The sequence below is a fragment of the Oncorhynchus clarkii genome, chromosome 33 (assembly GCF_045791955.1).
Source record: "Oncorhynchus clarkii lewisi isolate Uvic-CL-2024 chromosome 33, UVic_Ocla_1.0, whole genome shotgun sequence".
In the NCBI taxonomy this organism is placed as follows: domain Eukaryota; kingdom Metazoa; phylum Chordata; class Actinopteri; order Salmoniformes; family Salmonidae; genus Oncorhynchus; species Oncorhynchus clarkii.
Genome location: NC_092179.1, coordinates 22,451,864 through 22,474,863, shown reverse-complemented (window position 1 = coordinate 22,474,863; position 23,000 = coordinate 22,451,864). Strand labels below are relative to the sequence as shown.

The following is a 23,000-nucleotide window of genomic DNA, read 5'->3' as shown; positions in this document are numbered from 1 at the left end:
CCTGGCTCTCAAGAGAAGACAGGCTATGTGCTCACTGCCCACAAAATGAGGTGGAAACTGAGCTGCACTTCCTAACCTCCTGCCCAATGTATGACCATATTAGAGAGACATATTTCCCTCAGATTACACAGATCCACAAAGAATTCGAAAACAAATCCAATTTTGATAAACTCCCATATCTACTGGGTGAAATTCCACAGTGTGCCATCACAGCAGCAAGATTTGTGACCTGTTGCCACGAGAAAAGGGCAACCAGTGAAGAACAAACACCATTGTAAATACAACCCATATTTATGCTTATTTATTTTATCTTGTGTCCTTTAACCATTTGTACATTGTTAAAACACTGTATATATATATATATATATATATAATATGACATTTGTAATGTCTTTACTGTTTTGAAACTTCTGTATGTGTAATGTTTACTGTTAATTTGTATTGTTTATTTCACTTTATATATTCACTTTATATATTATCTACCTCACTTGCTTTGGCAATGTTAACACATGTTTCCCATGTCAATACAGCCCCTTGAATTTAATTGAATTGACAGAGAGATAGGTAGACAGGGATGCCTAGGAGAGGAGAGATGGGTTAGAGAGAAGAGAGAGAGGCAGGGAGAGACAGAGAGAGACAGAGAGATAGGTAGACAGGGATGCCTAGGAGAGGAGAGATGGGTTAGAGAAGAGAGAGTTCCCAAACATGCCACTTTCACTGCTGTACCCCAAAACTACAACATTTAAATAGGTATAATTTAAAGGACAGATGACATTAACCATAAAAAACTACAACGCCCTTGGATATTGCCTTGGGGACACAATAATGGGGGGTAGTCAGTCTTAAAACGTGTCAACCACTATTATTTCACACAGAGTGAGGCCATATAATTTATGTGATTTGTTAAGCCAAATTTGACTTCTGAAATAATTTAGGCTTGTAGACTTACTATAGGCACTGTACGGTATCTAGAAGGATATCTTGGAAATGGTGAAGTGAGCTGCACATTTAAACTTAGTGTACTTATTTGGAGTCAATTGCATATTACTGATGAACAGAAATTGCAAAGTAGAACCCACATAGGCAAATACTGTATTACGTTGTCTAATAGCACCATAGCCAACATTAGCAACGCCAGTCGAGACCGAACCTTAGCAGTAGACAGTGAGTTGTGAGAAAATGCTGACTTGACTAGAAGGATTAGCCCGTGGGAACCAATCTCATGCTAACTGTATTAGCTAATGTATGAATATTTAACATGGAAATGCCAGGGAAGATAAATAGTGTTGCACATAAACATTAGCGACGGTAACACAATCATAAACTAACTGTGTTGGTCGTTTGGATTATGAGAGAGCAATGACACACACTTCGGTAAGCACGCATACACATATACACAAACTAACGTGTGCTCATAAGCACACACAAACACACAACCACCTGCGTGGACACACACACACACACACACACACAATGCATCAACCATAAATACGAGCTGAAGAAGCATAATCACATATTTCTGATGAAAAGTCATCAGAGCGCTCAACAAAACAGTGTCCGTCTACAGTCGTGGCCAAACGTTTTGAGAATGACACAAATATTAATTTTCACAAAGTCTACTGCTTCAGTGTCTTTAGATATTTTTGTCAGATGTTACTATGGAATACTGAAGTATAATTACAAGCATTTCATAAGTGTCAAAGGCTTTTATTGACAATTACATGAAGTTGATGCAAAGAGTCAATATTTGCAGTGTTGACCCTTCTTTTTCAAGACTTCTGCAATACGCACTGGCATGCTGTCAATTAACTTCTGGGCCACATCCTGACTGATGGCAGCCCATTCTTGCATAATCAACGCTTGGAGTTTGTCAGAATTTGTGGGTTTTTGTTTGTCCACTCGCCTCTTGAGGATTGACCACAAGTTCTCAATGGGATTAAGGTCTGGGGAGTTTCCTGGCGAAGGACCCAAAATATCGATGTTTTGTTCCCAGAGCCACTTAGTTATCACTTTTGCCTTATGGCAAGGTGCTCCATCAGGCTAGAAAAGGCATTGTTCATCACCAAACTGTTCCTTGATGGTTTGGAGAAGTTGCTCTCAAAGGATGTGTTGGTACCATTCTTTATTCATGGCTGTGTTCTTAGGTAAAATTGTGAGTGAGCCCACTCCCTTGGCTGAGAAGCAACCCCACACATGAATGGTCTCAGGATGCTTTACTGTTGGCATGACAAAGGACTGATGGTAGCGCTCACCTTGTCTTCTCCGGACAAGCTTTTTTCCAGATGCCCCAAACAATCTGAAAGGGGATTCATCAGAGAAAATTAATTTACTCCAGTCCTCAGCAGTCCAATCACTGTACCTTTTGCAGAATACCAGTCTGTCCCTGATTTTTCCTGGAGAGAAGTGGCTTCTTTGCTGCCCTCCTTGACACCAGGCCATCCTCCAAAAGTCTTCACCTCACTGTGCGTGCAGATGCACTAACCATGGTTGACAACGGAAGAACAACGATTCAAAGCACCACCCTCCTTTTGAAGCTTCCAGTCTGTTATTCGAACTCAATCAGCATGACAGAGTGATCTCCAGCCTTGTCCTTGTCAACACTCACACCTGTGTTAACGAAATAATCACTGACATGATGTCAGCTGGTCTTTTTGTGTCAGGGATGAAATGCAGTGGAAATGTTTTTTGGGATTCAGTTCATTTGCATGGCAAAGAGGGACTTTGCAATTAATTGCAATTCATCTGATCAGTCTTCATAACATTCTGGAGTATATACAAATCACCATCATATACAAACTGATTTTCACCTTGTGAAAACTAATATTTGCGTCATTCTCAAAACTTTTGGCCACGAACACACTCGGTTAGTTGTTTTTATGAAATAGATTACATGAAATCGTTCTTAATAATCGCTAAAGTTTGTATTTCTACTGGCTCCATGACGGGGTCGGCCTAAAGGCTGACCCCATCAGTTTGTGTCCCGGATTCCTGTTAAGTAGCAGCTAGCCTGTTCCGTTTTCATGATGGCTAACGGTAGCAGTGCTAGCACACCAGGGGTTTTATCCACAGCTGGAAAATGATTTCCACAAGATGCAGATCAGGTGGAACTGGAAAATGGACAGGGATTTGTCTGCCCTAAATGTACCACCATCAAGCATCTCAGGGAAGAGATCCTCTGGCTGCTAGCTCGGCTGAGAGAAAAGGAAACTTGCTTTCTAAGTACACCGACCTTGCTGTAACTCCGTTTTAAATGCATCCTATAGCAAAGTTGTACTTGTATGTATTAGGGATCCCATTAACTGTTGAAAAGGCAGCAGCTGCTCTTCCTGGGGTCCAAACACATTAAGACACTTATTAAAGAAAAGATTAAACAGTACATCATTTAACATTTTTACACCACTAGTATAACACCACAATACAACAATATTACTATGCACGTGTGTGTAGAGTGCATGTGCTAGAGCTTGTGTGTGTATGAGTGTATCTGTATCTGTTCCTGTGTGTGTCTCTTCACAGTCCCTGCTGTTCCATTAGGTGTATTTTGACCTGTTTTTTAAATCTGATTCTACTGCTGGCATCTGCATTCCACCTAATGTGGAATAGAGTTCTATGTAGTCATGGCTCTATGTAGTGCTGTGTGCATCCCATAGTCTGTTCTGGACTTGGGGACTGTAAAGAGACCTTGTGTCATGTCTTGTGGGGTATGCATGGGTGTCCGAGCTGTATGCTAGTAGTTTAAAACAGACACCTCGGTACATTCAGCTTGTCAACATCTCTTACAAAAACAAGTAGTGAAGAAGTCAATCTCTCCTCCACTTTGAGCCATGAGAGATTGACATGCATATCATTAATGTTAGCTCCCTGACAGACAGGGTCTGGTAGTGCTCCAGTCCCAGCAACATCAAACTGTTTTAGAGACTGACAGACAGGGTCTGGTAGTGCTCCAGCCCCAGCAACATCAAACTGTTTTAGAGACTGACAGACAGGGTCTGGTAGTGCTCCAGTCCCAGCAACATCAAACTGTTTTAGAGACTGACAGACAGGGTCTGGTAGTGCTCCAGCCCCAGCAACATCAAACTGTTTTAGAGACTGACAAACAGGGTCTGGTAATGCTCCAGTCCCAGCAACATCAAAGAGAGACTGACATATTCTATTGACATATCCTCTATTGGTGATGTTGCTTTATCTGATCACCACTCCATGTTTTTTACTACCTTGTTGCCCATAGTGCAGTGTAATACTGAACGCATTATTAAGAAGTACTATCTTACCTCTGACATTGATACAGATGTTATTGAGTGTATGAACAACACTCCACCACCTATTCTGCCTTCTTCTGATAACTTTAATAGCAAATTAAAAGGCAACCATTGATGCCATGGCTCCAGTAAAGTTGAAAAAGGCCTCATCCAAACAGAGATGAGGGAGGAAACTAATACATTTAATTGAGCGGAAGTGAAGAAAGTCAAAGTTGCAGGTCCTTTATGATATTCTGAGAGAGCGTCTTGGCATTTATAACAAGGCAATTAGAAATGCCAGACGGGCTCATTTCTCTAACTTGATCACTATTAATCTGAATAATTAGACAGTGCTCTTCCTGACCATTGATGGCCTGACAAATCCTACCCTCGCAAACCTATGTGAACTTTCCTCTACATCTAAATGTGAAGAGTTTGCGGCATATTTCAGAGATACCCAGCCTAATGTTTGTCAGTCCAGCAAGACCTGATGATAACTTTTGATATGTGCCCTAGACTACCACGCAAAGGCACTATGGATTTATTTTCCCTGGTTGACACAGACATGCTCAGGGAAGTGATATCACAACTTATGCCTTCTACCTGCCTTCTCTATCCTATCCCCACCACCTTTTTCAAAACAGTTTTTAATTGCATATGTGAAGAAGTGAAAGCAATTGTTAATCACTTCACAGGCACCTTCCCCACTGCAATTCACTGCTATGGTGAAACCCCTTCTGAAGAAAAGTAATCTAGATTCTTCAGCTCTCTGCAATTTTCAGCCAATCTCCAACCTTCCATTCTTAAGTAAAATTCTTAAGAAATTGGTTTTCAACCAGCAATTTTTTTTTTAACCCAATGTGGTATTCGGGCCCACCATAGCACAGAGACAGCCTTAGTTAAAGAGGTAAATTATCTTAAAGCCAACACAGAAGCCAAACAGCTCTCTGTCCTTTAGGACCTCTTTAAGACCTATTTAACCAGTCGAGAGTTGTGGCGTTCCACAACGTTCGATTTTGGGTCTGGTACTGTTCAGGTTATATATGTTACCCCTTGGCAGCATTATCAGAAATAACAGCATTGATTTTCACTGCTACGCAGACACAATTTTATATTTCTGTGTTACCAGAGGATTTTAGCTCTACGGATAATTTATTAGACTGTATTTGTGATTTAAATACTTGGATGGCTCACAACTTCCTCCAACTAAATCAAGACAAGAACAAGGTACTTATTGTTGGAGCCAAAGCACAGAGAGAAAATCTGGGGGCACATTTTAATTCACAGACAATACAGATAAAACACCAGGTTAAAAACGAGGTGTTATTATAGATTCTGAACTCTATTTCGAATCAAACATTAGGAATGTGACCAATATAGTTTTACCACCTGAGGAACATTGCCAAGGTGTTGCCGTTTCTCTCTAAGGCTGATCCAGAGACTCATCCATGCTTTTATTACAAGCAGACTTGACTCCTGTAATGCTCTCCTGTCTGACCTACCCAAGAAAGTCATTGGTTAACTGCAAAAAACATACATAATGCTGCAGCATGGGTACTGACCAAGACCAGACAGACAGCACACAATACACCGGTCTTAAGGTCTCAGTACTGGCTGCCTGTGAGTTTTACAATTCATTTCTATTGGTTTGTAAATCAATCCACGATTGTTCACCTCAATACATGTCAGACATGCATCTAATTTATGTACCCAGTAGGTCCCTTAGGTCCTTTGGTACTGGCCTTTTAACTATCCCAAAGCCCAGGACCAAGAGGCATGGAGAGGAAGCCTTTTAACTATCCCAAAGCCCAGGACCAAGAGGCATGGAGAGGAAGCCTTTTAACTATCCCAAAGCCCAGGACCAAGAGGCATGGAGAGGAAGCCTTTTAACTATCCCAAAGCCCAGGACCAAGAGGCATGGAGAGGCAGTTACTATGCCCCCAGCCTCTGGAATAGTCTGCCAGAGAACCTGAGGCGGGCCGAAATTGGACATATTTAAAAGAGATCTTAAAACACCTTTTTAGCTTTGCTTTTCCTTAGGGTGCTTTTCCTTAGGGTGCTTTTCCTTCGGGTGCTTTTCCTTAGGGTGCTTTTCCTTAGGGTGCTTTTCCTTAGGGTGCTTTTCCTTAGGGTGCTTTTCCTTAGGGTGCTTTTCCTTAGGGTGCTTTTCCTTCGGGTGCTTTTCCTTCGGGTGCTTTTCCTTAGGGTGCTTTTCCTTAGGGTGCTTTTCCTTCGGGTGCTTTTCCTTCGGGTGCTTTTCCTTAGGGTGCTTTTCCTTAGGGTGCTTTTCCTTCGGGTGCTTTTCCTTAGGGTGCTTTTCCTTAGGGTGCTTTTCCTTAGGGTGCTTTTCCTTCGGGTGCTTTTCCTTCGGGTGCTTTTCCTTAGGGTGCTTTTCCTTAGGGTGCTTTTCCTTAGGGTGCTTTTCCTTAGGGTGCTTTTCCTTCGGGTGCTTTTCCTTCGGGTGCTTTTCCTTAGGGTGCTTTTCCTTAGGGTGCTTTTCCTTCGGGTGCTTTTCCTTAGGGTGCTTTTCCTTCGGGTGCTTTTCCTTCGGGTGCTTTTCCTTAGGGTGCTTTTCCTTAGGGTGCTTTTCCTTAGGGTGCTTTTCCTTAGGGTGCTTTTCCTTAGGGTGCTTTTCCTTAGGGTGCTTTTCCTTAGGGTGCTTTTCCTTAGGGTGATTTTCCTTAGGGTGATTTTTAGTCATTCAGTTTAATTTAATATTTTATCCTCTTATGTTTGTTGTAATGTAAATATATTTTTATCATCTTCATAGTTTTTTCCTGTGAAGCACATTGTGATGCATTCCCTGTCTGAAAGCTTGATTTGATACTTAATGCATTCCCTGTCTGAAAGCTTGATTTGATACTTAATGCATTCCATGTCTGAAAGCTTGATTTGATACTTAATGCATTCCCTGTCTGAAAGCTTGATTTGATACTTAATGCATTCCATGTCTGAAAGCTTGATTTGATACTTAATGCATTCCATGTCTGAAAGCTTGATTTGATACTTAATGCATTCCATGTCTGAAAGCTTGATTTGATACTTAATGCATTCCCTGTCTGAAAGCTTGATTTGATACTTAATGCATTCCATGTCTGAAAGCTTGCTTTGATACTTAATGCATTTCCTGTCTGAAAGCTTGCTTTGATACTTAATGCATTCCATGTCTGAAAGCTTGATTTGATACTTAGGGCATTCCCCATAAATATTAGCCATGAGAAACTAATGTAATTACACACAAACACTTATCTCCACTTATCTTACATGTTTTACATTTGAGTCATTCAGCAGACGCTCTTATCCAGAGAGACTTACAGTAGTGAGTGCATACCATGGGAATCGAACCCACGACCCTGGCATTGAAGGGGCCATGCTCTACCAACTGAGCCACATGGGACACCGATACCTCCTGAACAGCCTTCCTTCAACTGCATTTACATGACTTTTACATTGTAACGTTAGTCACATAGCAGATACTCTTATCCAGAGGGTTAGGTGCCTTGCTCAAGGGCACATCGGCAGATGTTTCACCTAGTTGGAACACTCCAACCAGTGTGTTCTGTGGAGCAAACCATCGCACAAGACATCCAGGGGGTGTTTCTCAATGACCAATTTAAATAACAATAGTCACATATGTAACATATTCAAGTGTATTGAAGTCTGTATAAGAACAAAGTGGAAAGTTATATTTCATCAAAACAATTTGATCTTGGTCATGACTGATATGAAACTCAAACATCTGACCCCACCTCTTCCTCTGTTCCCCAAGACTCTCTCTTATCAGACCTCCAGAACCTCTGTTCTTTTCCCCTCGAGGACACAGTTATCTGCAACCCTGAGGGAAACACAAACACACACACACTCCCAGCGGTTCTAAGAATCCCAAGGGTAGCTCCTGACAATGTCAGCAGAATGTTCTAGCGAGATGAGGAGAGGATGGCAGGGCGTGACAAGGTCACTACAGCTTACTATGACTGCAGCATTGGTCACTACAGCTTACTATGACTGCAGCATTGGTCACTACAGCTTACTATGACTGCAGCATTGGACACTACAGCTTACTATGACTGCAGCATTGTTCACTACAGCTTACTATGACTGCAGCATTGGTCACTACAGCTTACTATGACTGCAGCATTGGTCACTACAGCTTACTATGACTGCAGCATTGGTCACTACAGCTTACTATGACTGCAGCATTGTTCACTACAGCTTACTATGACTGCAGCATTGGTCACTACAGCTTACTATGACTGCAGCATTGGACACTACAGCTTACTATGAGTGCAGCATTGGTCACTACAGCTTACTATGACTGCAGCATTGTTCACTACAGCTTACTATGACTGCAGCATTGTTCACTACAGCTTACTATGACTGCAGCATTGTTCACTACAGCTTACTATGACTGCAGCATTGGACACTACAGCTTACTATGACTGCAGCATTGTTCACTACAGCTTACTATGACTGCAGCATTGGTCACACACCCTTCCAGCTGCATTAATTTACTCTGGATTCTCCCAACCTGCACTGTATTTTGTTGTTGTTGAATTGAACCTTTATTTAACTAGACAAGTCAGTTAAGAATACATTCTTAATTACAATGACGGCCTGCACCGGTCCAACCCGGACAACGCCGAACCAATGGTGCGCAGCCCTATGGGACTCCCAATCACGGGCGGTTGTGATACAGCCTGTATTTGAACTAGGGTGTCTGTAGTGATGCCTCTAGCACTGTGATGCAGTGCCTTAGACCGCTGCACCACTCGGGAGCACTAGGCCCAATTTGCGTGCGTACAGCCGTGCAGCGTGCAGCCATGCATTCCTGTGCGTATGTGTGTGGGTGTGCGTTTCCGTATGCGTGTGTGTCTGTTATTGCGCAGTGCTCTGACGCACCTGACCTGATCTGGTACAGATTTGTCAATGGTTGTAGTGGGCGGATATCCCACGCCTGCTACTTTATGAATTTCTGTGTTGCCTAGCAACCGTGTGGACCCTTTGTCTTCCCTCTCTCCCTCTCTCCCACTCCCTCTCCCCCTCTCTCCCACTCCCTCTCCCCCTCCCTCTCCATCATTCTCTCTGCAGGGGCTCCACAGTGAAAAAGTTCCTACTTTGTTTCCATCTAAGACGTCGTACTTTCAGCTGAAGGAACCCCACACTGCTTTACCAAACACACACACCTAAAGTGGTCCTTGGTTGTCATGGCATCTGCGTTCACATGGAGAGGACAGAGGATCCACGTCTGTGTGACGAGAGAGATAGAGAGATGGAACCCCCTCCGCTCAAACACACATATGCAAGACATGCGACAGAGAAGGACACATTTTTCCACCTCAATGCTCATATATAGGAACTGTGGCAATGAAAGATGTTTGATGATGTCTTGGCGTTGCTTCTGTGGTTACGACTAAATGCTCTCTTTCTATCCCTCTCTCTCTGACTCCCTCACTCGCTCTATTTATCACACACACACACACACACACACACACACACACACACACACACACACACACACACACACACACACACACACACACACACACACACACACACACACACACACACACAGCAGCCTTTTACAGTAACCCTCTGCAGCACACATCAGAGTACAGTCCGTCTCTCTGACTGACAGCTTGAGTGACAGCTGAGACCTCGCTACCACTGCGATCGATACAGCGCTTAACACACTTCTGTCAGACAGTGAGAGAGAAATGTGGAGAAAGAGATGTGGGCTGATGTAGGGAAGGAGAGAGAGATGTGGGTGATGTAGGGAAGGAGAGAGAGAGAGATGTGGGGTGATGTAGGGAAGGAGAGAGAGAGAGACTGAAAGATGGGGGTGAGGTAGGGAAGGAGAGAGAGAGACAGAGAGATGGGGGGTGATGTAGGGAAGGAGAGAGATAGAGATGTGGGTGATGTAGGGAAGGAGAGAGAGCGATGTGGGCTGATGTAGGGAAGGAGAGAGAGAGATGTGGGCTGATGTAGGGAAGGAGAGAGAGATGTGGGCTGGTGTAGGGAAGGAGAGAGAGATGTGGGGTGAGGTAGGGAAGGAGAGAAAGAGAGATAGATGGGGTGAGGTAGGGAAGGAGAGCGAGAGACAGAGAGATGTGGGGTGAGGTAGGGAAGGAAAGAGAGAGAGAGAGATGGGGGTGAGGTAGGGAAGGAGAGAGAGAGACAGAGATGTGGGGTGAGGTAGGGAAGGTGAGAGAGAGACAGAGAGATGTGGGGTGATGTAGGGAAGGAGAGAGAGAGACAGAGAGATGGGGGGTGAGGTAGGGAAGGCGAGAGAGAGACAGAGAGATGGGGGGGTGAGGCCAAAGGGAAAGAAAGTTGTGGAGAAAAAGCGAAGAGGTGAAACCGAGTGGAAAGCGAGAGAGAAACATTTCACCACTTAAAAAGAGGAAGAGAACAGAGCCCAGTGGGACTGCCATCACTCTGACAATTTGACAGACCGGACGGATGAGAGGAGGAAGGAGAGAAGAACAGATGGAGAGAAGGAGGAGAGAAAAAGGGAGGGAGACTGAGGAGGTGTGGAGTAAGTCTGATTTGGTGGTGGACATTGGCGCTGAAAAAGCGTCCTTACTTACAATTTAACCTCTGAAATTAAACAATACAGATGGATATTTTGTGAAGATTGTGCTGAGTAGTTGATTGGTTGAACAAACACTTTGAACGTTCCAGGACTAGTTGAAGCATCCTGTTATAAGTAATATGATTCCCTTGTTGAGAGACAAACCAATCAGGAGGGAGCTGATTCCCTTGTTGAGAGACAAACCAATCAGGAGGGAGCTGATTGCCTTGGAGACAGGGAGAGGAGGTGTGGGGAGAATTTTGGGCTAGATGAAACCAAAACGAGGCCAGTTGAGAACTAAATGAACACACAAACACAAAATCCCAAAAGTGGACCCTGCTAATCGGCCAGGGACTGCATCCCAGGCCCATCATCCCCCACCACACAGAGGCCCAGGTGTTGATAGATAGTTAACTCTAGCCTGGCTGTGGGCCAAACACAGGAGGGAAGAGGGGGGACAGAGGGTGGAGACAGGAGGGGGAGAGGGGGAAGACAGAAGAGGGAGACATGAGGGGGGAGACAGAGGGGGAGCGAGGGAAGGGAAAGAGGGGGAGACAGGGAGACAGGAGGGGGAGAGAGGCGGAGACCGGATAGGGAGGACAGAGGGGGAGACCGGAGGGGGGAGGACAGAGGGGGTGAAAGGGGGGGGGGGGGACAGGAGGGGGAGAGGGAGGGGGAAAAGGGGGAGACAGAGGGGAAAGAGCTGGGAGAATGGATACTGATGCCCTTCCCAGTTGTGGAGACAACAAGAGAAAGAGAAAAACTAAGGGAGAGCGAAAGAGAGAGAAACTAAACGAAGAGAGAAAAAGATATTCAGAAAGATAGTGAGAAAGATACAGTTGAAGTCAGAAGTTTACATACACTTAGATGGAATCATTAAAACTAGTTTTTCAACCACTCCACATATTTCTTGTTAACAAACTATAGTTTTGGCAAGTCGGTTAGGACGTCTACTTTGTGAATGACACAAGTCATTTTTCCAACAATTGATTACAGACAGATTATTTCATTTATAATTCACTGTATCACAATTCCAGTGGGTCAGAAGTTTACATACACTAAGTTGACTGTGCCTTTAAACAGCTTGGAAAATTCCTGAAAATTATGTCATGGCTTTAGAAGCTTTTGATAGGCTAATTGACATCATTTGAGTAAATTTTGAGGTGTACCTGTGGATGTATTTCCAGGCCTACCTTCAAACTCAGTGCCTCTTTGCTTGACATCATGGGAAAATCAAAAGAAATCTGCCAATATCTCAGAAAAAAAAATTGTAGACATCCACAAGTCTGGTTCATCCTTGGGAGCAATTTCCAAACGCCTGAAGGTACCACGTTCATCTGTACAAACAATAGTACGCAAGTATAAACACCATGGGACCACTCAGCCGTCATATCGCTCAGGAAGGCTGTCTCCTAGAGATGTTTGCAAGCCGAAGAACACCATCCCAACAGTGAAGCACAGGGATGGCAGCATCATGTTGTAGGGGTGCTTTGCTGCAGGAGGGACTGGTGCACTTCACAAAATAAATGGCATTATGAGGCAGGAAAATGATGTGGATATATTGAAGCAACATCTCAAGACATCAGTCAGGAAGTTAAAGCTTGGTCGCAAATGGGTCTTCCAAATGGACAATGACCCCAAGCATACTTCCAAAGTTGTGGCAAAATGGCTTAAGGACAACAAAGTCAAGGTATTGGAGTGGCCATCACAAAGCCCCGACTTCAATCCTATAGAACATTTGTGGGCAGAACTGAAAAAGCGTGTGCGAGCAAGGAGGCCTACAAACCTGACTCAGTTACACCAGCTCTGTTAGGAGGAATGGGCCAAAATTCACCCAACTTATTGTGGGAAGCTTGTGGAAGGCTACCCGAAATGTTTGACCCAAGTAAAACAATTTAAAGGCAACCAAATACTTTGCTACTAAATACTAATTGAGTGTATGTAAACTTCCGACCCACTGAGAATGTGATGAAAGAAATAAAAGCTGAAATAAATCATTCTCCCTACTCCACTTATTCTGACATTTCACATTCTTAAAATAAAGTGGTGATCCTAACTGACCTAAGACAGGGAATTTCTACTAGGATTAAATGTCAGGAATTGTGAAAAACTGAGTTAAAAAGTATTTGGCTAAGGTGTATGTAAAGTTCCGACTTCAACTGTAGATAGTGAGAAAGATAGATAGTGAGAAAGATAGATAGTGAGAAAGATAGATAGTGAGAAAGATAGATAGTGAGAAAGATAGTGAAAGAGAGAGCAAGTGGTCGAGAGAGATACTATGCGGTTCTCACGGCAACACAACGACAAATACACACCAAGCGCAAAACGACATCCACTGAGCTCTATTAGTCATGGAAATGCATAAACATATTGCTACATGGCCCAGCAGAGCTGCATTCTGCTGGGTGATGTATATTAACTGAGGGTTTCAGAGGCAACAAGCCATGCAAACTGGGAAACAGGCCATTAGAGTGACTTATGATTGAGACAGGGCAATTATAGCATAGTATACTGGCACTCCATAACAATAGTTATCAGTTATATTAATGACAGGAGGAAGAGGCTATGTAGGAATACAAGTGAAAGGGGGAGGTGCGTGTGTGTGCGTACCTGTGACACGCTGGAGAAGCCCAGGTTGTGACAACCGTTGCAGGGTGTGAGGGCCTCCCAGAACCCAGCAGGGCCACAGCTCTTCTCCCCCTCCTCTTCCTCCTGGGCTGGGGGAAGTGGGGGAGTGGGCCGCTGCAGAGAGATTCAATACACACGGTTCATTTAAAGCACGCACGCACATACGCACGCACACACATTGAAAATGATTCATGCAAATTGTTGACAAGCATGCACCTGTTAAGAAACTAACCGTGGGAACTGTTAAAGCCCCCTGGATTGATGACGAACTGAAACATTTCATGTTTCAAATAAATTATGTAAAAGAGGTGGCAAACAAGTCAGGCTGCTCAGCTGATTGGTCGACATACTATTGAGAATTGTTGTGACTAAACTTAACAAACAGAAGAAAGTATTACCAAACAAAGATAAATTACATAAAAACAATGGGAAAATATTTGAGATTTGAGTATCTCATGGGTAGAAAACCCAATTCATCTCCATCATTCTTTGAAGTTGATGAGCCATTCATAACAAAACCTTTCGGTATTGCTAATCATTTCAATTACTATTTTCACTAGTAGTGGAAAAACTCAGAAATGAAATGACAACATTGAACAGTGAACCATCATATTTTGGTATAAAATATTTAATAATGCAGGAGAAGGATTGCTGTTTTCAATTCGGTCAAGTTAGTGTGGGAGAGGTGGAAAAAACGTTTTTATCCATCAATAATGATAAGCCTCCAGGTATAGACAACCTTGATGGTAAACTATTGAATGGTAGCAGACTGTATCACCACCCCTATTGGCTAGATCTTTAACCAAAGCCTGAAGGAGTGTGTGTGTCCACAGGTGTGGAAGGAAGATAAAGTAATTCCACAGCCTAAAAATAGTAAAGCACCCTTTGCTGGCGCTAACAGCCGCCCAATCAGTTTGCTGCCTGTTTTTAGTAAACTGAGGGAGATAATTGTGTTTGATCAAATACAACACTATTTTTCAGAGAGCAAGTTAACTACTGACATTCAGCATGCATATAGAGAAGGACACTCAACTCGTACTGCACTGACTCAGATGACTGATGATTGGTTAAAATAAATGGATAATAAGATGATAGTTGGAGCTGTATTGTTAGATTTCAGTGCAGCCTTTGATGTTATTGATCATACATTATTATTGAAAACAACGCACTTGGTATGGCTTTACATCACCTGCCAACACATGGTTGGAGAGTTATTTATCCAACAGAATCCAGAGTGTTCTTCAATGGAATCTTCTTTAACATCAGATATCTAAAATGAGGTATCCCTCAGGGCAGTTGCCTTGGGCCACTACTCTTCTCTATTTTAACAAATTATTTGCCATTGGTCTTACACAAAACTAGAATGCCTACATATGCGGATGATTTCACACTCTACAGCACTCAAAGCCAGTGAGCTCACTGAAATTCTAAACAAGGAAACAGTCAGTATCAAAACTGCAGCTGGCTCATAAACAAAGCAGAACGCTTAACTGCACATACAGAACTAACATCAACAACATGCATGCCAGTCTTTACTGGTTGACAAGAGATTAACTGCTTCTCCTAGTTTTAATGAGAAATATTACTGTGACAAAAATACCAGTTTGTCTGCATAATCAAATAACATTCAGCTCAGACACTCATTCACACCCCACAGGACATACCACCAGGGGTCTCTTCACAGTCCCCAAGTCCAAAACAAATTCACGACAACGCAGTTGTATACAGAGCCATGATCGCATGGAACTCAGCAAAATTACCTTCAAAAATACAACTCATGGAACGGCGAGGACAAACACAAGCACGCACACATAATTTTTGTTGCATTGTTTGTATATAATTGTATTTAAATGTGTGTGACTTTCCTTGTCTATCAGTGTTTTGTTACTTTGCAATGTTCAGTGTTTTTTGTGGACCCCTGGAAGAGCAGCAACTGCTTCTGCAAAAACTACTGGGGATCCTGACAAACAAATAATACACACACGTGCACGCTAACACACACAATATGCCCTTTTCACAGGGTCTGTATTGCCAAGAGTCCTTCCAGGTCTGCTCAGTTGAATGATGATACACTCATTTGTTGGAATAATATTAGCATGTGCCATCTAATGAATATTTCTTGCTCTCTGTTGAACGGTAGACGTGATTTGTCAGAGCTAGGCCCGTTGGAAGCCTGGGGGTAGAGTAGTGGGATTCCCTGACTTTCTCACACCACAAAGTATTATGTTTAGTGGGGAAAAAGCTGGTTTGTTGTGTGCTACTATTAAGGTAGTGTGGGCTTGACTGTGTTGTCAATTGTCAATGGCCATCTTACAATCACACGTGAAAATCACAGAATTGTCATGGAAGAGATATTCAAGTTATAGACAACAGTACAGACGTCCCTTACGGTACATAAACGATAGGCCACCAAGGCCATGTCGGTACGGGCCACCAAGGCCATGTCGGTACGGGCCACCAAGGCCATGTCGGTACGGGCCACCAAGGCCATGTCGGTACGGGCCACCAAGGCCATGTCGGTACGGACCACCAAGGCCATGTCGGTACGGACCACCAAGGCCATGTCGGTACGGGCCACCAAGGCCTTGTCGGTACGGACCACCAAGGCCATGTCGGTACGGGCCACCAAGGCCTTGTCGGTACGGCCACCAAGGCCTTGTTGGTACGGGCCACCAAGGCCATATCGGTACGGGCCACCACATTGACACCTGATATGTCATTTGTTGATGTCACATCATTATTAAACAAACATGACGAGCACCTATTTGTGACCTGGCTGTTGACTTGTTCTATTCAGTAACCAGTGTGTGGATTTGTTGCCAAGAGGCTTCGCTACTAGCCAGCGAGGCCCTTCCGTAGTGTACAGCAGACGTAGTGAGGAGGGCAGTGGGCTACACGCATAGACATCCAACACTTTGTCTATGGTTATACCTCAGCTCTGGAACCAGGAAGTTGATGAGTGTGTCCTACAGCAGATATGGGAGATGACCATGTTTTTATTCATCAGTCTGTCTGATGGACAGATGCTGTATTTCTCTCTGACATTTACAGTGTGTCATGCTAATGGAGGTGCATGAATACAAATGAGAACATAGGCCTGTATGGGCGCAGGGGACACATTCACACATCTAGATCCATAGACAGCCATACAAATAAGTATGAGACACACACATACAGACACTGACCATGAAGACACAAAATCTAATACATACTGTACGTAACCCTCTCCCTTACATGTGCTCTCTGTGTGTGTGTGTGTGTGTGTTTGCGCCTACATCGTCGCCTCAGTGTGTTTGCGCCTACATCGTCGCCTCAGTGTGTGACTGATTGAGACGTGTTTGTGCTTCTATTAAACCAAGGCAAGGCCTGCCCAGAGGCTGTTGCTCCATCAAGCCACCCACTCCCACCACACACACAGCGGCAGTGGTTTGATTCAGACCAGATCAATTCCTGTTAGTGTGCCGCGCCAAACGCCACAGGTATCAATCTCCCAGGAAACGAGAGAAACGAGATGAAAGCCCTTCTACCAATCGGCTCTCAGGGGTGAAGCTAGGCCTTGTTCTAATACTAAAACACGCACCCTTCCTTCCTACCTTACTGCCTTCCTTCAAGTGAATTCCAGCAAAATCACTGATTTGTAAAGCAAGGATTCCATTTCATAGCTTTCACCAATCCAGTCATGTCAGATCAGTGGTTACTTTACAGAAGGAAGGAGGATGTTCTGTACTGAACAGAAATATACAGTGCATTCTGAAAGTATTCCAACACCTTCCTTTTTACACATTTTGTTATGTTACAGCCTTATTCTAAAATGGATTGAATTCATTTTTTCCCTCATCAATCTACACACAATACCCCATAATTACAAAGCGAAAACAGTTTATTTTTATTTTAGCAAATGTATTAGACATTTAAAACAGGAATACCTTATTTACATAAGTATTCAGACCCTTTGCTATGAGACTTGAAATTGAGCTCAGGTGCATCCTGTTTCCATTGTTCATCCTTGAGATGTTTCTTCAACTTGGAGTCCACCTGTGGTAAATCTTATTGATTGGACATGATTTGGAAAGGCCCACGCCTGCCTATATAAGGTCCCACAGTTGACAGTGCATGCAGCAAAAACCAAGCCATGAGGTGGAAGGAATTGTCATAAGAGCTTGTGTTGGGCACAGATCTGGGGAAGGGTACCAAAAAATGTCTGCAGCATTGAAGGTCACCAAGAACACAGTGGCCTACATCATTCTTAAATTGAAGAAGTTTGGAACCACCAAGATTCTTCCTAGAGCTGGCCGCCCGGCCAAACTGAGCAATCAGGGGAAAAGGGCCTTGGTCTGGGAGGTGACCAAGAACACAATGGTCACTCTGACAGAGCTCCTCTGTGGAGATGGTGGAATATTCCAGAAGGATAACCATTTCTGCAGCGCTCCACCTATCAGGCCTTTATGGTTGAGTGGCCCAGCCAGAGCCCAGACTTGAACCCGATCAAACATCTCTGGAGAGACCCCCCCATCCAACCTGACAGAGCTTAAGTGGATCTGCAGAGAAGGGAGAAACTCCCCAAATACATGATCTGAAATAAGCAATCCCAGAAATGTTCCATAAGAACGAAAAACGTATTTCTCTAATATTTTGTTCACATCCTTGTTAGTGAGAATGTATCCTTTGACATGACAATCCACCACCTGACAGGTGTGGGATATCAAGAAGATGATTAAACAGCATGATCATTACACAGGTGCACCTTGTGCTGGGGACAATAAAAGGCCACTCTAAAATGTGCAGTTTTGTCACACAACATATTGCCACAGATGTCTCAAGTTTTGAGGGAGTGTGCAATTGGCATGCTGACTGAAGGGATGTCCACCAGAGCAGTTGCCAGAGAATGTAATATTAATTTCTCTACCATAAGCCACCTCCAATGTCATTTTAGAGAATTTGGCAGTACGTCCAACAGGCCTCACAAGCGCAGACCATGTGCAAACACGCCAACCCAGGACCTTCACATCCAGCTTCTTCACCTGCTGGATCGTCTGAGACCAGCCACCCGGACAGCTGATGAAACTGTGGGTTTGCACAACTGAAGAATTTCTGCACAAACTGTCAGAAACCGTCTCAGGGAAGCTCATCTGCGTGCTCGTCGTCCTCACCAGGGTCATGACCTGACTGCAGTTCAGCGTCGTAACAGACTTCAGTGGGCAAATGCTCATCTTCGATGGCCACTGGCACGCTGGGACGCTGGACAAGTGTACTCTTCACAAATTCATCCTGGTTTCAACTGTACCGGTCAGATGGCGTTGTGTGGGCGAGCAGTTTTCTGATGTCAACGTTGTGAACAGAGTGCTCCATGGTGGCGGTGAGGTTATGGTATGGACAGGCATAAGCTATGGACAATAAACACGTGTATTTATTGATGGTTCCTGAGGCCCGTTGTCATGCCATTCATCCGTTGCCATCACCTCATGTTTCAGCATGTCGCAAGGATCTGTACACAATTCCTGGAAGCTGAAAATGTCCCAGTTCCTTCATGGCCTGCATACCCAGACAGGTCACCCATTGAGCACGTATGAGATTAACTGGATCGACGTGTACGACAGTGTGTTCGAGTCCCCACCAATATCCAGCAACTTCACACAGAAATTGATGAGGAGAGGGACAACATTCCACAGCCCACAATCATCATCCTGATCAACTCTATTCGCAGCGTGAGGCAGCGTGAGGCAAATTGTGGTCACACCAGATGCTGACTGGTTTTCTGATCTCTGCCCCTACTTTTTGTTTAAGGTATCTGTGACTAATAGATGTTTCTGTTTTCCCAGTCATGTGAAATCAAAAGATCAGGCCCTAATTTATTTATTTAAATTGACTGATTTCCTTACATGAACGGTAACCCAGTAAAATCTTTGAAATTGTTGAATGTTGAGTTTATGTTTTTGCTCAGTAAACATGTCTGCCTTATAGCGTGTCTGAGGCTGCCCTCTCCTGGTGACTAAATGCTACTACAGTAATGGACCCCAGAGTGATGCAGTAGAACATGGTTTTCCAATCTAAGAATAACAATACGACGGTACGATACCACAGACACAAAACTGTGATAATGGTCCTCGCCCTCCACATCCCCATTGATTACCCCTGGTCCCATCCACCCTCCCTGATCCAAAATGGTGCTCACCCTCCACATCCCCATTGATTACCCCTGGTCTCATCCTCCCTCCCTGATCCAAAATGGTGCTCACCCTCCACATCCCCCTTGATTACCCCTGGTCCCATCCACCCTCCCTGATCCAAAATGGTCCCATCCGCCCTCCACATCCCCATTGATTACCCCTGGTCCCATCCACCCTCCCTGATCCAAAATGGTGCTCACCCTCCACATCCCCCTTGATTACCCCTGGTCCCATCCACCCTCCCTGATTCAAAATGGTCCCATCCACCCTCCACATCCCCATTGATTACCCCTGGTCTCATCCTCCCTCCCTGATCCAAAATGGTGCTCACCCTCCACATCCCCATTGATTACCCCTGGTCTCATCCTCCCTCCCTGATCCAAAATGGTGCTCACCCTCCACATCCCCCTTGATTACCCCTGGTCCCATCCACCCTCCCTGATCCAAAATGGTCCCATTCACCCTCCACATCCCCATTGATTACCCCTGGTCTCATCCTCCCTCCCTGATCCAAAATGGTGCTCACCCTCCACATCCCCATTGATTACCCCTGGTCTCATCCTCCCTCCCTGATCCAAAATGGTGCTCACCCTCCACATCCCCCTTGATTACCCCTGGTCCCATCCACCCTCCCTGGTCCAAAATGGTGCTCACCCTCCACATCCCCCTTGATTACCCCTGGTCTCATCCTCCCTCCCTGATCCAAAATGGTGCTCACCCTCCACATCCCCATTGATTACCCCTGGTCTCATCCTCGCTCCCTGAACCAAAATGGTGCTCACCCTCCACATCCCCATTGATTACCCCTGGTCTCATCCTCCCTCCCTGATCAAAAATGGTGCTCACCCTCCACATCCCCCTTGATTACCCCTGGTCCCATCCACCCTCCACATCCCCATTGATTACCCCTGGTCTCATCCTCCCTCCCTGATCCAAAATGGTGCTCACCCTCCACATCCCCCTTGATTACCCCTGGTCCCATCCACCCTCCCTGATCCAAAATGGTCCCATCCACCCTCCACATCCCCCTTGATTACCCCTGGTCCCATCCACCCTCCCTGATCCAAAATGGTGCTCACCCTCCACATCCCCCTTGATTACCCCTGATCTCATCCTCCCTCCCTGATCCAAAATGGTGCTCACCCTCCACATCCCCCTTGATTACCCCTGGTCCCATCCTCCCTCCCTGATCCAAAATGGTGCTCACCTTTCTGACTCTGCTCAGGGTGCCGTTACTGTGTCGCTCCTCGTCTGATAGGTGACCGCTGCCAAAGCTCTCCATTGAATGAGAGTGGGATGAGATGGTCTGGCAGAGCTCCTAAGTAGAGTAGAGTAGAGTAGAGTGGGGTAGTAATTTAATTACTTGGTTTTATCACCACAAGCATCAGCAATGATTCCAAAGACAACACAAGGATCTATAAGACAAAGATGAAGAGAGATGACACACCTCAAAGGAGTAGTCTCTGTCCCGACACATCTTCATCTCATTCAGCAGCTTGGAGAGCTCCCCTGTCACAGCATCATCTGGGGAGGAGGAGGAGGGGGAAAGGAGATGGGGGAGAGGGAGGAGTAGAGGGAGCGAAGGAGAGACGAGGGAGAGGAGTGAGATTACAAGGGGAGAGAGAGGGGATATATGGGGGGGAAGAGAGAGAGAGGGAATATATGAGGAGAGAGAGGGGGAGAGAGAGAGGGGAGATGGGAGAGAGAGGGGATATATGGGGAGGAAGAGAGAGAGAGGGGATATATGAGGAGAGAGAGGGGAGATGGGAGAGAGAGAGAGAGAGAGGGCGGGGGGAGAGGGGAGAGAGAGAGGGGATATGGGTAGAGAGAGAGCGGATATGGGTAGAGAGAGAGCGGGGAGAGAGAGAGGGGAGATGGGGGAGAGGGAGAGAGAGGAGAGAGAGAGGGGAGATGGGGGAGAGGGAGAGAGAGAGGGGAGATATGGGTAGAGAGAGAGAGGGGAGGGAGAGAGGGGAGATGGGAGAGGGAGAAGAGAGAGAGAGAGATGGGGAGAGAGAGAGAGAGAGAGAGAGAGAGAGAGAGAGGAGATATGGGTAGAGAGAGAGAGGGGAGAGAGAGAGGGGAGATGGGAGAGGGAGAAGAGAGAGAGAGAGAGAGAGAGAGAGAGAGAGAGAGAGAGAGAGAGAGAGAGAGGGAGATATGGGTAGAGAGAGAGAGGGGAGAGAGAGAGGGGAGATGGGAGAGAGAGAGGGGGGAGAGAGGGGAGATGGGATAGAGAGAGAGAGAGAGAGAGAGAGAGAGAGAGAGAGGGAGGGGAGATATGGGTAGAGAGAGAGAGAGGGGAGAGAGAGGGGAGATGGGAGAGGGAGAGGGAGAGGAGAGAGATTATAAGGGGAGAGAGAGGGGAGATGGGAGAGAGAGAGGGAGAGGAGAGAGATTATATAGGGAGAGAGAGGGGGGGAGAGAGAGGGGGGGAGAGAGAGGGGAGATGAGAGAGAGATGGGAGATATGGGGAGAGAGATGTGAGATATGGGTAGAGAGGAGATGGGAGAGATACGGGGAGATATGGGGAGAGAGGTGAGATATGGGTAGAGAGGAGATGGGAGAGATACGGGGAGATATGGGGAGAGAGGGAGAGGAGATTGTGGAACGTCAAAGGAAGGGAGCAAAAAAAAATGTTTTCAACAATCCTAGTTAATTGTGACATGTAAGGCTGTTAAAGAATGGAGAGGTGAGAAAGAGAGCTGAAGTCAAAAGAGAAAAAGCATCTTTCTCCATCACTCTCTCTCTTTCAATCTACTTTTCTCCATGGCCTCTTTTGGAATCAGCTTCTGCCACTGTGACACACACACATCTTGGAGTGACCTGCTCACCGATGGTATTTCCTTCAGTGAAAACAGCTAGAGACAGAGTACTACAGTACATAATGATGATGGATCAAACTGGGTTTGTTTCTGCTGACCAAATGAACTAAAGAGAGCAGACCTGGCCAAATACACATCAACACCTTAATATGTTCCTCTCTGTGTGGCGGCGTTCTAATCCAGGAAGTAGTTCCTCTGGTCTGCCCTCGTTCACTGGCATTCACAGACCCGATAGAGCTGAAAGCACCACTCTCCCTCCCTCCCTCTCTCCTCCTTTCTCCACCACACCCTCTCTCCCTCCCTCTCTCCTCCTTTCTCCACAACACCCTCTCTCCTCCTTTCTCCGTCCCTCTCTCCTCCTTTCTCCACAACACCCTCTCTCCTCCTTTCTCCACAACACCCTCTCGCCCTCCCTCTCTCCTTTTTTCTCCACAACGCCCTCTCTCCTCCTTTCACCACCACACCCTCTCTCCCTTCCTTTCTCCACAACACCCTCTCTCCTCCTTTCTCCACAACACCCTCCCTCCCTCCCTCCCTCTCTCCTCCTTTCTCCACAACACCCTCTCTCCCT

General features: G+C 45.3%; 1 protein-coding gene across 2 annotated transcripts in view; it reads right to left on the bottom strand.

The window, feature by feature from the left end:
• The window catches only part of LOC139393225 (ankyrin repeat and sterile alpha motif domain-containing protein 1B-like), a 366,701-nt gene that overhangs the window by 196,883 nt on the left and 146,818 nt on the right, over positions 1-23,000 (bottom strand). For both annotated transcript variants that reach the window (XM_071141673.1, XM_071141674.1), the window contains exons 9-11: positions 21,052-21,128; positions 20,812-20,922; positions 13,420-13,551 (exon numbers count right to left, since the gene is read on the bottom strand). In XM_071141673.1, the coding sequence (XP_070997774.1) occupies positions 13,420-13,551; positions 20,812-20,922; positions 21,052-21,128 (320 nt within the window). The remainder of the gene's footprint in view (positions 1-13,419; positions 13,552-20,811; positions 20,923-21,051; positions 21,129-23,000) is intronic.